This window comes from Mytilus edulis, chromosome 10, assembly GCF_963676685.1.
Source record: "Mytilus edulis chromosome 10, xbMytEdul2.2, whole genome shotgun sequence".
In the NCBI taxonomy this organism is placed as follows: Eukaryota; Metazoa; Mollusca; class Bivalvia; order Mytilida; family Mytilidae; genus Mytilus; species Mytilus edulis.
Window position 1 is genome coordinate 54,942,456 of NC_092353.1, and position 15,173 is coordinate 54,957,628.

General features: G+C 33.2%; 1 protein-coding gene across 1 annotated transcript; it reads left to right on the forward strand.

The window, feature by feature from the left end:
* Positions 1–3,764: 3,764 nt before the first annotated feature.
* LOC139492168 (uncharacterized) lies at positions 3,765–14,388 on the forward strand. Its single transcript, XM_071280320.1, has 5 exons — positions 3,765–4,298; positions 8,870–9,061; positions 10,482–10,611; positions 12,065–12,238; positions 13,884–14,388. The coding sequence occupies exons 1-5, from the start codon at positions 3,799–3,801 to the stop codon at positions 14,085–14,087; spliced, it is 1,200 nt and encodes a 399-aa protein (XP_071136421.1). The 5' UTR covers positions 3,765–3,798; the 3' UTR covers positions 14,088–14,388.
* Positions 14,389–15,173: the final 785 nt, after the last annotated feature.

Consider the following 15,173-nt stretch of genomic DNA (forward strand, 5'->3'; position numbering starts at 1 on the left):
TGCCTTGATGACTGTTATTGTCTTTTTATTGATATTTTTAAATTTCTGTGTCAATTGCTTTCCTGTAAATATTTGTCTAATTGGCAATCATACCACATCTTGTTTTTATACATAGATGTGTGTTCCTTTTTAGGAGGTTGTTGTCTCATTGCTTCAACTTATTCATTTTTCTTGTACGATATATATAGACAAATAAGTACAAATATCAGCTTTAAAATTTATTGCTTCTTGACACAATTCCATATGGCATTTGTCATCATGATTTATATACAAATAACAAAATATATACATAGATCAAATACATATGATAAAAGAACCCAAAACTAGATATAGGACAATGTTACACTACAAGTTCTACACAGTATTATAAAATTTTGAAATAGGATGCCAAAAAAAATCATACAATATAGAACATGCTGACATTCAAAATTGGTCAGGGAAACACACCCGTATCCGCCAATGGGGTTTTGGGGCATATCCCCCCCCCTCCACCCAAGAAAATTTTGAAATTTTAGATGCAAAAATCCCAAAATCTGTGCATACCTTTTGACATTTTAGGGGTTCAACATATTTTGAAATTTAAACAAGTAATAGGGACAAATTATTTATTTATTTACTGAAAAAGGACTTTCTTGACGGGATATTAGTAACTGAAATGTCACTTTTCCGGGAAACGGGAAATGGTAACCTTTATGCCCTAGCATGAATAACAGTCTAATATATTATTTAAATTCTAGAAATTATTACGAGTGAAAACCCCTTAAAATTCTCAAAGTTGAGTACACATATGTTTATGAATAATAATTTCACCCGATTGGCATTTATTTTTGAATCAAATTAATTGTGCAAGTTGGAGCACTTAAAATATCCCATGATGGAAGTTTGTTAATATGTAGAATTGACCAAAAAAATCAAACAACAAAGTCTATGTCCATAAAACTGAACCATATATTTAAACAATATTGTCATGACATTCCCTAGTAGTCTATGTACATCATGTAAGTTACTCATACATCTTTAATGAAAAAATATCACACAAAAAAATATTTGGTTCGTCAAGCACTCAACAAAAAATACCCAATAAATAAACTAAAAAATGTATACAAATTTCCATTGTTTAACACTTAAAATAATAAAATAAATCCTCAATACAGTTATTTTTATACATATCATGTTATTTGTTTTTAATTATTTGAATTCATTCTTTCACATGAGAATTATATGATTTTTTTTCATTACAGCTTTTCAACACAGAATCCAAAATGGTGAGGTCCTTCAAGACCAAATAACTACTCCTCAATCAGATAAGAGTCAACAATCTACAATGACAGCAGTCACACTGGACTCGATCTTCCAATCTGCATACAACAATACTCTCATATGTATTGAAGAGGACCCTATGTACAATATTTTTGGCGAGTCCACAATAGTTCAAATTGCTAAAAGCATTTCTGATAGCGTTGAGGTAAAGACATTTTTCTATGACCTGTTCAGGGAGATATTTAACTCAAATCCTAACTTAAGTTTGAATCATGACAGGGAGTTATTTTTTACAAAGTTTCATGCTTTAAGACTCAGTTCATCAATTGACAAAGGATACACCGATCACTTCAGTCAAAATGGTTTTACACCTCTGGACAATAAAAATTTCATTCAAATAGTTATGTTGGAATTAATTAACCAATTGCTTTCTCAACAAACAATCCAAGAACAGAAATCATCCGATATAAATCACTCAGAGCTCAGCGAGAATGATCAAAATATCTTGTATTACATCTGTGGTTATATCATTCGTGCATGTGAAAAACGCTATTCCAAGCTTAAAGGTGACCTTCGGTCAATGAAGATCAACTGCATTGAGCAAGTTAAGTCGACATCAACTACTAATTCCTTTGTAAGCAAATACAACAAATGGACAGAGAAGAACGACAGAGGTGGTTTGATAATGCCCTCTGACAACTTTTATTTGTTGACCAGGGAATTTGAAACTGTTGTAAGGAAGCACCTAGGAGACCAAGAACTAAATGCTAAATCCCTGCTACATGATAAATTGAAAGAACTTATTATGGAATCATTCATGGTAAAATATTACTCTGAGCAGATTTTTGTGGGTATTGACTATGACGACTACGTTTTAATCTTGGAGGACATCATTCACCTATTTCTGACAATCCGTGGATTTTCTACTGCCAAAGTGATTAGAAACAAAATGATAAAAGACAAGGTCACATCAAAGAAGTCTTTGAGCCTAAGACAAGTTTTGAAGGAAAAACATAACAATTAACTGTACCATTTGTATACATGTGAAATGTTAAAAACATCAGTTACATTTATCTCAGTGCTTAGTCTTATTTATTGACTTTTCATAATTATATGTTCATAAACTTTGTTGTTATCATACATTTGCAATGTTCATGTACATGATATGTATATAATTATGAGTTGACATTTAAAAAAAATGCAATTTCAGACACATAGACTTACAATTAAAGTTTATCTTAAGCATAACAAATGTTGTCTTTCTTCATTTCTTCATTTTACATTTACACATTATAGCATTTACTTAATCTCTACTGGCTTTCAGATAATCAGTATTTATCGTTTTCGTTGTAGTTTCGTGTTGTCGATAACATTTTCATTATTGTTAACATTTGTTATATTTCCACGCTTGGGATTCAATGCTTGAGCTCCAACAGCACGTAACTGTGTCATGGTATTTCTTACTTCATAAACGCTGGGGTTGTTATTGGCTCCTCCCTTGTGTCTATAGTGACCGAAATGTTGTTCTAGGGGGTCTTGGTTGAAGTTGTAAGTTAGTACGAAATCTGCTCCTTGGTCCAACATAAATTTCACACATTCTGTTATAGAATTTATACTGATTTTCACCCCAGCTATAGTTTGTGCGCTTAGTTGCATAGATAATTTCTGTGAAGGTGTCAGGTTTGGTCTTTGCATGACTGACTGCTTCCATTCCTTTAAATAGTCCAAAAATGTTGATTTTAACCAAGTAAGTCGAGGATCATCACCACCTGTGAAGGGTTCTAAATCAGGATTCCTTTTATTACGTCCTTCAAACAAATTTCTCACATTCAGGCAATCGAAAAATTTATTGAAGTTTCGAATAAACAAAACAGTTTCTGACACACTGTCATCATACAAATGTTCCAAGGCATTGGCCACACTACCACTTAAAATTTGAGCAGCCAAATTTACCTTCATATACGTGAATGCTGCCAGGTCAATGTGGCTCCTTGTCAACTTTGGACAGGGACTATATAGTTGCAACTCACAGTGTTCCTCAAACAGTCTCACCATGTGCATCCAAGAGATGTCTTTTCCATTTTTCCATAGTCGTCTGGTGTTTTTATGGGAGAATGAGTTGCTAAAACAGTTTCTGGCAGTCTTAATTAAATGGGGGACATCTGAGATAAAATACAAATTTCTGCTGTTGTCATGTGGGTTGATGGTGAAATAAACGGGTATATATGTCTCTGATAGTAACACTATATAAATCCTTGATTTATCATGTTTTGATCTGATGTACACTATGGAAGGTCGGTGGTTCCCTCCATGCATTGCAGCTTCCTCCAGCAAAAAAAAAACTGACACAAAATAGCACAATAGTATTGAAATTGTAACACCAATCTATCAATCAATCAATCTGCTGTAAATTATCTTATTACTAAGGTTATACACTTCATATGGAGGTGTTCCTACGTAAAAGAGGCTGATACACAGAAGAAGCTTCTTAGCACATTATCAGTCGTTTCTCTCCCTGTCGTTATATTCCCCTTGTTTATGATGGAAAAAAGAAAACTGTCATCATCAGAAGAGTCCCAATACGACCACAAGCTGTCATCTTTAGAAAGCAAACGACAAAAATCCTCGAACTTCAGAACAGAAGACTTGACGGACATAGGGGTATTTTTTGCAGACAATCCGATTACTGTGTTAGAAGTAAAAGAAAAACTTCAACTTGCATTGGAAATAGTTCCACAAAATAACAGAAGAAGTTGCAGGAATCTGAGAAGAAACACAGTAGAAATTCCCACCTGTATTGAGTCCCTGTCCAAGTTTACAAAAGAGCATGTGACTTTTACCTTGGAGGAAGTTGACTGGAATAAGAAAGTGTCATTAGCACCAAAATTTCGAAATGAACTTCTAGAAATTGAAAGAGAAGCAATTATAGACCTCCTGAAGGCAAAAACTGATCTAATGGATTTTTCGGAAGAATTTCTGAATGACGAGACAAACAAGTTTAGCTTGTTTACTGACAAGCATGACAGGCTTGGCAAAAGGTAGACCGCTTGTTCCACTTCTTGGGGAGAATAGGAGGGGTCCTATAATCACGAAATCCCGGGCTTTAAAACATAAAATCCTGAGTTCTGAATTTAAATAAGTTTAAATCCCGACTTCCCAAATTTAAATAAGTTTACATCCCGACATCCCAAAATTAAAATAACATGAATAAAGAAATCCCGGATCCCGAAAGTGTCAATCCAGAAATTCCGAGCTTAAAAACACCTAATCCTGGAGTCCAGATAAATGCCTATCCCCCCTCACTTTGTTATTTTAATATTTTAATGTACATGTATATTTCATTATAATGATGTAGCGTTGTCATTTTTTGTAACACAATATCACTCTCAAGTCTTCTAGCTTACTTTCTCCACTCTATATTCGGTCTCTCTGATCTCTCTGGCATCCCCTTATAAACATACATGTACTTACAGGCATCCTGACGGTTTCAAAGATAGGGTACTGGGCGGTTCTAAAGATGGGCTACCGGGCGGTAACCTGACAGTTTCAATGATGGGGAACTAGACGGTACCCGACGGTTCCAAAGATGGGGTACCGGTGGTTCTAAAGATAGCGGGCGGTGCCTTATAGAAATGTAATTTAACCCAAATGTATTAATAAAAAGATATGTTACATAATAATAAATTATACTGTCAAACTAAAATCGCTACATAAGTTATTTTGATTGACTTTCAGCAATCTCATGTCATTCTGAAATCAACCTTCATTTCAAAATGAATGTAACGTACAATTTCATGATGACAAGAGCTTCCACAAAAAAGTCCACAGGTAAATAAGAAAGACTTGATTAAAATCATGTTTTCATGAATTGAACAATTCTTTTAGAAATTTTATAGGTTTGTATAACATGTATAAGCGTTGACAGTGAGCACATTTTTAAAATGAAGCGCTGAGTCTGCCCTTCATACAAAATGTACTTCAGTCAACGAATTTACAGCTAAATAAATTTAACAGAAAGAAGCTTTCAATTCTCATGATTCTTAAATACATAATAAAATTGAAAATGGTAATGGGGAATGTGTCAAAGAGACAAACAACCTGACCAAAGAGTGAAAAACAGCCAAAGACCACCAATAGTTCTTCATCCCAGCAAGAAAATCCTGCATCTGGAGGCACACTGCAACATGACTTACTTAGTCTAACACATTAAAACTCAGTTTAAAAGAAGTCTGAGCCTGATGTACACAAGTGGGTAGCTCCCACAATCACAAAGATTAAAACTATTTATTTCCTAAACATAGTAACATACATGTAGCTGTATTTTGTATAATGTCTATAGCTATTTCATCATGGAACACTTTCTCCACAGTCAGGGGTCAATTAAGAGATGAAAATAATTTTGACATTTGTGTTACAATTTAAAAAGCTATCAATGTATTAATTTCAGTTGCAGTATAAAAAAAATATTAGGTCAATGTCATAAAAATATAAACTTTTTTGTTCTCGCGCAAAAATGGGGAAGGGCTCGGTAGAACCTCACCCTTCCCCAGTTTCTCAGTCTCATACAAAAAAGTTTATATTTTCCAGACATTGACCTAATATTGTATATATGTGTCAGTGGCATACTTAAGGGCATATGATACAGTTACAGGGGAGGTAATGAAGTTGCTCACGTAAAATGTTATTTTCGCGACGTCAAACTGTGACATATCGGGAAAAGATGCATTTTTCGACTGATTTTTACCATTCAAACTGATTTAATTTGAAAACGAGTGCATGGACCCCTATTTTTTAAAACGACATTTTGTTTCATTTTGCAGGGAGATTATGTGGCTCAAATTTTATAAAACTGTAAATAGTGCAATTTTTTTTAATTTTGATAAATATACAGCAAAAAATGACATTTTTCTTCTCAATTCATGACCATTTGATAAATATGAGTTATTTCTGAAAAAAATGCATATTTTTTTAGGATACTTATAAAATACAGAAATAACAAATTATTTAACAAAAAACAATTTGTGTTTATCTTTTAAAACAAAAAAGTTTTGACTTTCTTTCGAAAGAAAAAATACGGCCACAAATCCGAATTTTAAGCAAATATACAAAATTTCGACCTCATTTTACTCAAAAAGTATAGCACATGAAGGTATATTTTTTAATATTATTAATTCGTATATTTTAACAAATTTGATTCGTTTAGGGATAGTCACATGTTAAACTGTATTTTCGAAGGTAGAGAGAAAACGGCGGATAGAAAAAAGCCAAAATACATATTGACCGGGATCAAAACTGTATCGTATGCCCTTAACATGTTATAAATACATATATACATTCAGTCTAAAATTTACCAGATTAAGTCATATTTCTCCTGATCATTCATTTTAATTTTTTAATCTGTTTCAGATGATGTACATCTTTTTTTCTCAAGAATGCATGTTCTGAAACTTAGCTGTATGAATTCAGTACTAAGTAAAAATGACATGTACATTTGTATCTCTAAGTAAGGTTGTCTTAAATATCAATAGAAATAAATAATACATTCCTGTGATATCTATAGTGGTTCTATGGTTTTCATTGAATTTTAGGGAATTTTTCAGGAAATAAGTGTACCATTCATTATCACTGAACTATATTTGGTTAGCGGCCAGCTGAAGGACTCCTCCGGGTGCGGGAATTTCTCGCTACATTGAAGACATGTTGGTGACCTTCTGCTGCTGTTTTTTTCTATGGTCGGGTTGTTGTCTCTTAGGCACACTCCCCATTTCCATTCTCAATTTTATTCAGTTTCAATTAAAGATTTTGGTAATGGTTATTACTGCTCCAATATCTCCCTTTGACAGCATGCATACAATATACATGTAGGATTAAACACTTTTTAAAGGAATTTATTGGTGTAAACTCAACCAATCCACTCACAAACAAATTAAAGTCGGAAGGACTTTTATGATATGTTAAAAAAAAAGGGGATTAGGAATTTAACTTCCCTGCTCCTAACCTGCATAACACAGGAATTGTATATTTGTGTCATTGAGTTGGCCTGGCACATTAATTATTTTTTTGGTTAACACAACAAAAAATGTACAGTATGAAATTTGCTATCTGAAAAAAAATGTCAAATTAATGTTATTTGTTTATTATTGAATTCAACCATGAATGTGCAGAAAAATTGAATATTTAAACCTGGCCTTTCATATCACTTGGCGTCCATCATCGTCTGTCGTCGTTAACTTTTTACAAAAATCTCCTCTGAAACTACTGGGCCAAATTTAATCAAACTTTTCCGTAATCATCATAGAGGTATCTAGTTTAAAAAATGTGTCCAGTGATCTGGCCAACCAACCAAGATGGCTGCCATGTCTAAAAATAGAACATAGGGGTAAAATGTATATTTTGGCCTATAACTCTGAAACCAAAGCATTTAGAGCAAATCTGACATGGGGTTAAATTATTTATCAAGTCAACATATATCTGCCCTGAAATTTTCAGATGAATCGGACAACCAGTTGTTGGGTTGCTGCCCCTGAATTTGTAATTTTAAAGAAATTTTGCCATTATGGTTATTATCTTGAATATTATTATAGATAGAGATAAACTGTAATCAGCAATAATGTTCAGCAAAGTAAGGTCTACAAATAAGTCAAATGACCAAAATGGTCAGTTAACCCCTTAAGGAGTTATTGCCCTTTATAGTCATTTTTTTCCCCCCAATTATTCGTCAATTTTTGTAATCTTCAAAAATCTTCTCCTCTGAAATTACTAGGCCAAATTTAGTCAAAATTAGCCACAATCATTATTAGGGTATCTATTTAAAAAAATGTGTCCTGTGACCCGGCCAACCAACCAAGATGGCCGCCATGGCTAAAAATAGAACATAGGGCTAACATGTAGATTTTGGCTTATAACTCTGAAACCAAAGCATTTAGAGCAAATCTGATGGGGTAAAATTGTTTATCAAATCAAGATCTATCTGCCCTAAAATTTTCAGATGAATTGGACAACTGGTTGTTGGGTTGCTGCCCCCACAATTGGTAATTTTTAAAGAAATTTTGCCATTTTTGGTTATTATCTTGAATACTATTATAGATAGAGATAAACTGTAAACAGCAATAATGTTTAACAAAGTAAGATCTACAAATAAGTCTGCATGACCAAAATGGTCAGTTGATCCCTTAAGGAGTTATATTGTCCTTTATAGTCAATTTTTAACAATTTTCATTAATTTTGTAAATTTTTGTAAATTTTTACAAAATATTTACCTCTGTAAGGAAAGGGCCAAGTTTATTATAGATAGAGAAAATTGTAAGTAGCAAGAATGTTCAGTCAAGTAAGATAAACAAACACATCACCAAATCACAATTTTGTCATGAATCCATCTGTGTAATTTGGTTAATATGCACATACATGTATACCAAGGTGAGCGACACAGGCTCTTAAGAGCCTCTAGTTTACATTGGTTACAAAAAGTAGTTCAGTCAACGTTGTCTATCAAAAATAAACAAAATAAAAGTTGAGAGCCAATACCGAAAGCCTTCTCCACCAATCATATAAACGTATTCCCTAAAATGCAAATCATATAAGAATCATTTTTATTTTTACTTTTTTGCAGAATGTTTTTGGACTGGTCCACCAATACATCCAGATTTCTTGCTGAGATAAAGAAAGTACTCGAAAAGTTAAGTTCACCACTGGAAGTACCACCTGAACCGATCAGAGATAAACTTGAAGATGTTATTTTAAGGGAAGGTGTTTTCACAAGTTTGTTCATGAAGTTTGCAGAAATCTTTTTTCTTCAACCAGAGTAGGTTACATGTAATTCTGAGAGTTCCATAGCAGTTATTGCTATAGCTACCACTCATCATCTTTTGTCCCTGCATCTAAGACATATAGGATCACCTTAGACACCTTCCATTAAGTTGCAATCACTTTGTGTCTGACTGTCCTACAAAAATGTCCATTTTCGTTATATTTTTAGATCACTACCTTGACAAAAATGAAATAAAATCATCATCATTTGTTAATGTAAAGTTTTCAAATATCTTCTCTGTTTCCACTAGGCAATTCTGAGAAACATGGCAACAATCACCTTTGATGTGTCTAATTAAAATAAAAATATCTACTATAGATGCCTGCCACGTATAACAACATGGCTGAAGTAGAACATTGGGACAAAGACTTTTATAGCAAGACAAATCCTTGCTTGGGTCAATATATTTTCAGCTAATCGGACCGAAAAGTCCATGCATGTTAATGCCGTCATTTAGCATCCATTATGATGTCTCTTCATCCATCTAGTGGGCCAAATGTTACCAAATTAACATTATCAATAAAGTATGACTGCAAGATAAAAAAAAATATTAACAATTATGCCTGCAGCATAACAAAACATGGCCACCATGACTGGAATAAAACATTGAGATCAATAAGTTTTTGATAGTGTTGAGGCATTATGTTTTCCAGTATGTGCGTCACTTTACATGTTCATTCTTCTGTTCTGTTTCAGGTTAAATTAATGATCAAGAGAAGCTTGGACTCTTGGCGAAACTTGTAACAAGCAAGATTAGATGAATAAATATTATTATGTTGTTAAAAAAAAAAAAAAAATTAATGATCAAGGTAGTTTGTAATGAAATTGAAGTCACATTAACTTGCGACTTAGTACACATGTTCATTTTATGTGAACTTTTAAGATTTACTGTCAATTAACAAATTTCTCTTTCACTATAAGCATGATAAACTAGATAAGGAAAATTGATACTAAAGCTAGCAGCAAGCGTGTCATGGTGTTCTGTGGATTCATATACTTGTTTTGATTGATTTGGTTACAAGTGCTAAGGCAGCAACCATTTGATTTTCTGGGGGGGGGGGGGGGCTATGGTTTTTTTTTGGAAAAAAAAAGTTTGTTTCCAGTTTTTGGAGAAAAAAATAATTTGTTTTTGATTCTGAGAAAAAAAAATTGTTTGTTTCACCCTCAGCTGCCACTATATGTAATGCTAAAATTGAAAGAAAAAAATTGTTTTCGACTTGTCGCAAAAAAAATAGATTGTTTTTCGCCGCAGGCGAAAAAAAAAAGTTTGTACAGAAAAAAAAACCATAGCCCCCCCCAGAAAATCAAATGGTTGCTGCCTAATTAATATTTTTTTACCTATTATAACCTGAAACTTAATCTGTCTTGTGGGCATCTATCAAGCCATCATTTTATTTTATCTTCTTTATTTTAGTTTTGGAGAACACAAAACTATTTCTTTAAAGATAAGAAATAAGTATGTTGGATGTATTCCTGATGTTAGATATAATCAACGTGTACAGAAATCTGAAGGCAGATCCTGTTTATTGCTTATGCTGGCCGAGGTGAGTAGAGGAATACTTTCAACAAAACATTAGTTCTATCTTAGATTTGATACATATAAAAATAAGGAGGTTTGGTATTATTGCCAATGCAACAACTATCCACCAAAGTTCAAATGAAGTGGCAGTAAGCAATAATAGACAACTGTAACTTACAGTGTAAGGCCTTCAACAATGAGAAAAACTCATATTGTGTTGTCGGCTATGAAAGTCCCTGATGCCTTGATTTGACTGTTTCATTTTCAGTGTTTGAATTCGTTTTTAGCTGACTTGGCTCAAAGGTATGTCATCAAACTACAATGTGTTAAAGTTTTTAAAGTAATCTAAATAGTTTTTAATACTAGTGACTTTCTTGGTGAGTAATAAAATAATCATATTTGGTATATAGGATCCTTGCAAAGTCCGCCTGCTACTGACCTTGACCTCATTTCATGAATCAAAGATCTAGGTTTAGTTTTTGTCGTCGAGTCCATATCTCAAGCACTATAAGCAATAGGTCAACTATATTCCCACAGGCAAAATTGACCTTAGATGAATTTGACTATTATTTAAGGGCCTGTTTGGGCAAAAAGCTCCTGGCATTTTTATGTATTTATACATTTTTTGTTTTCAAATATTTTGTTTTGAGTGTTCCTGATGAAGGTAAATCTAGATTGTAGTTTCGACACACAGAATTTATAGTGTGTTATTTTTGTCTATAAGCAATTAGGGAGCTACCATTTGATTTTTATGGGGGGGGGGGGGGGGGGGGGGGGGGCTAGGATGAAATTTGAAAAAAATAGGCAGGACAGGAGTTTTGAGTAAAAAAAAAAAGCAGGATGAGACACTTTGCAAAAAAAAAAAGGCAGGATGACAATTTAGGTAAAAAAAAGTCAGGATAAACTAATAAAATAAAAGGCAGGACCGAATAGAGTGAAAAATAAAAAGGCAGGACAGAGATTACAACTAAAAAAAAAATGCAGGACAAAATTTTTCATCCTAGCCCCCCCCATAAAAATCAAATGGTAGCTCCCTTAGTCAACATTGGTTACAAGAAACTGACTTGATACACAGTTCTTCACAACACAGTAAATAAGTTTACTTTTATGTCAAAAAAACCATGTATGATCATCACAGCTCGTATTAGGAAAAAAAAATTGGAGTGCACCTATACAGTTTTGATAACAAATATTTATAATTTTTAATTTAAAATTTTTGGATTTTAATGTTTCTGAAGAAGGTAATACCAGAAAAGCCCATGCAGACACACCAAATTCACTAAATGTTATTTTTGTTTATCATTATGAACTAACAGTTAAAACTCGGTAAATAAAAATAAAAATTGTTTCTTATGCAACATCTTTAAAAGTTCTTTAAAATAAATTTGGATTTTTTGAAATTATTTCCTAGTGAGTAATTCATGCTCCTTGGAGCCTCTAGTTACTATTTGAATCACAATAATGTTTTATGTTATAAGGTGAAAAAAGATGTATTAAAGGTGCCAGATGATGATGATGACTCCAAAACCCCCTGGATAGAAAAAAAATTGAAAAAGCAGGTACTGGGACAGATTGGATCACAGCTATTATTAGAATGTTGGCACTCTGTGTTTGTTCCAAAGAGTCTAGGGATTGTTTGCATAGGGACTGAGGTAAGATAGTCAAGTCTAAGCTGGGTTCAAAGTTCAAAACCTGTTAATAGAATGGCAATGTTTAGCTGGTGAATGGGCAGTCATGGAAAAATGGGTCCCTTTTTGTGTAATCAGCCTCTCCAGTTTTCGACCAAGAACCCTGAAACTTCACAAGAAGTTTGCACTCATATTGAAGTTGTGCACCTGCTTTCACTAAGACCTAGAAAAAAAAGTATGTGTTTCTGGTAACCCAACAGACCCTAGTTTGTTCCCCCGACTCTATTTTTTTTTATGGTGTCGGCAAAAAAATAATTCTTTAAAATCGAATTTCTGTGTCACTGATTTGCATTTTATTTCATCGCTAAAATCGCTGAAAAAAACCTAAAAAAAACCCTACCTACCCTAATTTTGAAAAGGGTGTTACTGGACACACATATTTTTTTTTATAGTTTTTTAGGCCTAATTGTGTAAGGATATTTTACCTCATTTCAATCACCTTTGAGTGTATGATCCTGACTAAATTAGGGTACATGTATCTTGTATAAAGTATGATCCCTTCTAGAGTTATTTAATACCCTTAAACCCCGAAAATCTTTAGTCCGGACTGAATTTGTATGATCTGTAACAGCTTCAGTATGTTATCATCTTGTGACAGATTTAACTGCTGAACAGTTTAGGTTGTGGTTTCACATCTGATAACAGTTAACTGAGAAAAGACAATATGACCTTAGTTTAAAACTAAGGTCATATTGTCTTTTCGACCAAGAACCCTAAACTGTTTTAGAGAAAAGAAGTTTTATTATCAAAATACATATGCACTGGATATAATGATTTATTTTTGTTACATCATTCCCACTGATGTCCAATGTATGGAATGTCTTTAGGATTAGGATATTTGGATCTAGCTAAATCCAAACTCTCAGAGTCAAAACTAGGTTTTGGCATAAATAATTTCTGTGATAAACTACCCATTCACCACCTCCTATATTTTTCTTTCTGTCCAAGTACTCCTCAGTATACCATACCCCTTAATTGTCCATTATCTTCCAAAACCGTTTATGAATTTCCTTTCTAATTCCTGAATTTTGTTAAACCACAGCGTTACAACCTGTCATGAATTTTTATTACAAATCAACATGATCAATTGAAATGAAGTGACATGTAAAGATATGGAAACATTAAAAATTGTAAAACACTTTATATTTTGACCTTCATTATACATTCTTTACCTAATGACATTTCAAGTAATTGTAACAAAAGTATAACTAGGCTAGGCATCTGTAATTCATCAGCTTCTTGTCAAATATATGGTCATAAATTCATAGATAGAGAAACCATACAGTGACTTTCTTCATCACCAAACTGATCAAAAAGCGGTGTACTTCAGGGTTTAAGTTAATGATGATTTTTTTTCCAAATTTTTGTGAGAACAATGTTACAAGGAGAAAAACTTTGAAAGGCATAATAAGAAAGTAAGATAATTGATAAACAGCAAAAATATTCATCTACACAAAAAGTCCTATTGAGCCATTAAGACTTTAAGAAGCCTCTTAGTTATGATACAATATAAAGATTAGATACAGATAAGGTTTATGTACGGTGAGATGAAGCAATTTAGGACAAACTTACATAAATGTTGTTATTTTCCTTGTTTTTTTCATTTTAGATAATTTTTCTGTACATGGACACAGAGTTTGACCATTACGAAGCTTTGATGGCAAACAACATCACAGATAGTCATAGATCAACAATACATTACACAAAATCATTTGATATCATGAAAATGGAGGACAGAAATGAGTTAGTTGACTTTTTATTCTGGTTGGGATGTTTACAGATACAAGACTTTAACGAATACTTTTGTTGTTGAGCTTATTAGTATTGATAGAAATATGTTCCTGGCCAATCCTGGCAATAGCATATTGCAGTTGTTAAATAATGGCAATATTAATGCAGCCGACCAATGTGTTGCAGTAAGATGTGGAAAAGGCAGTCATGTTTACATTAACCTTGGTGTATGATGATTTTTGTAAAAATGTATGATAACTTAGGCTTGATTAACACCAACACAACTCCTTGTTTAATTACACATCAAATAGAGCTGTTTATATTGGAAGACCTATAAAATACAGTTTAGCAGTCTACCACTACTTAGCACTTAATAATTAAAATGAACTACACCTCGATACATGTATATAATTCACATGTCTGTGGACCCGCATAGTACCCTTTGTACCACCAACCCCAAAATTAAAGGTGTTCCTCCTTGTGTGTAGCTTTTATGAATTTAAGGCTAAAAGAGGCCTATGTGGGAAAACCACAAAGCAACAATATATTTTAAGAAGTTGTATTATAACCTAAACCTTTGACATGGAACAATTGAATTCATATGGGAGGGGGGATAGGACCTTTATCGGGACTCCGGGATCGGGTGTTTTTAAGCTCTGGATTTCGGGATTGACCCTTTCAGGATCCGGGAATTTTTTTTTTGGATTTCGTGATGTAAAGATTTACTTTATTTAAATTCGGGACGGCGGGATGTCGTGTTTTTAAGCCCGGGATTTCGGGATCGGGACCCTCCTATCCCCCTTCATATGGGATGAAATACAACTTTTGTCAATCAAAATCTTTGGTTAAGAATTCTCTTTTAGGTCCTGCTGCTGTTTGTTGTTGTTGTCTTATTTATAAACCTATTATACTGTAAATTCAGATATTTTTGTAATATGTTTATGATTTCGAAAGTTGTGACTGGATAGGTTTTCATTTAAAATATTGATGGCATTATTTGTAATTCATAAAATGATAAAAATCAATCTTACATTTTTGAACAATGTAATTGCAATAGTAAATGCGCTCTAAAATCTTTGAATTTATAAAATCCACTGGATTTTTTTCATGAGTAGACTCCAGTCTTCATCTCACATTTTTTTAGTTGTCTCCCCCTTGTATTGTTTAC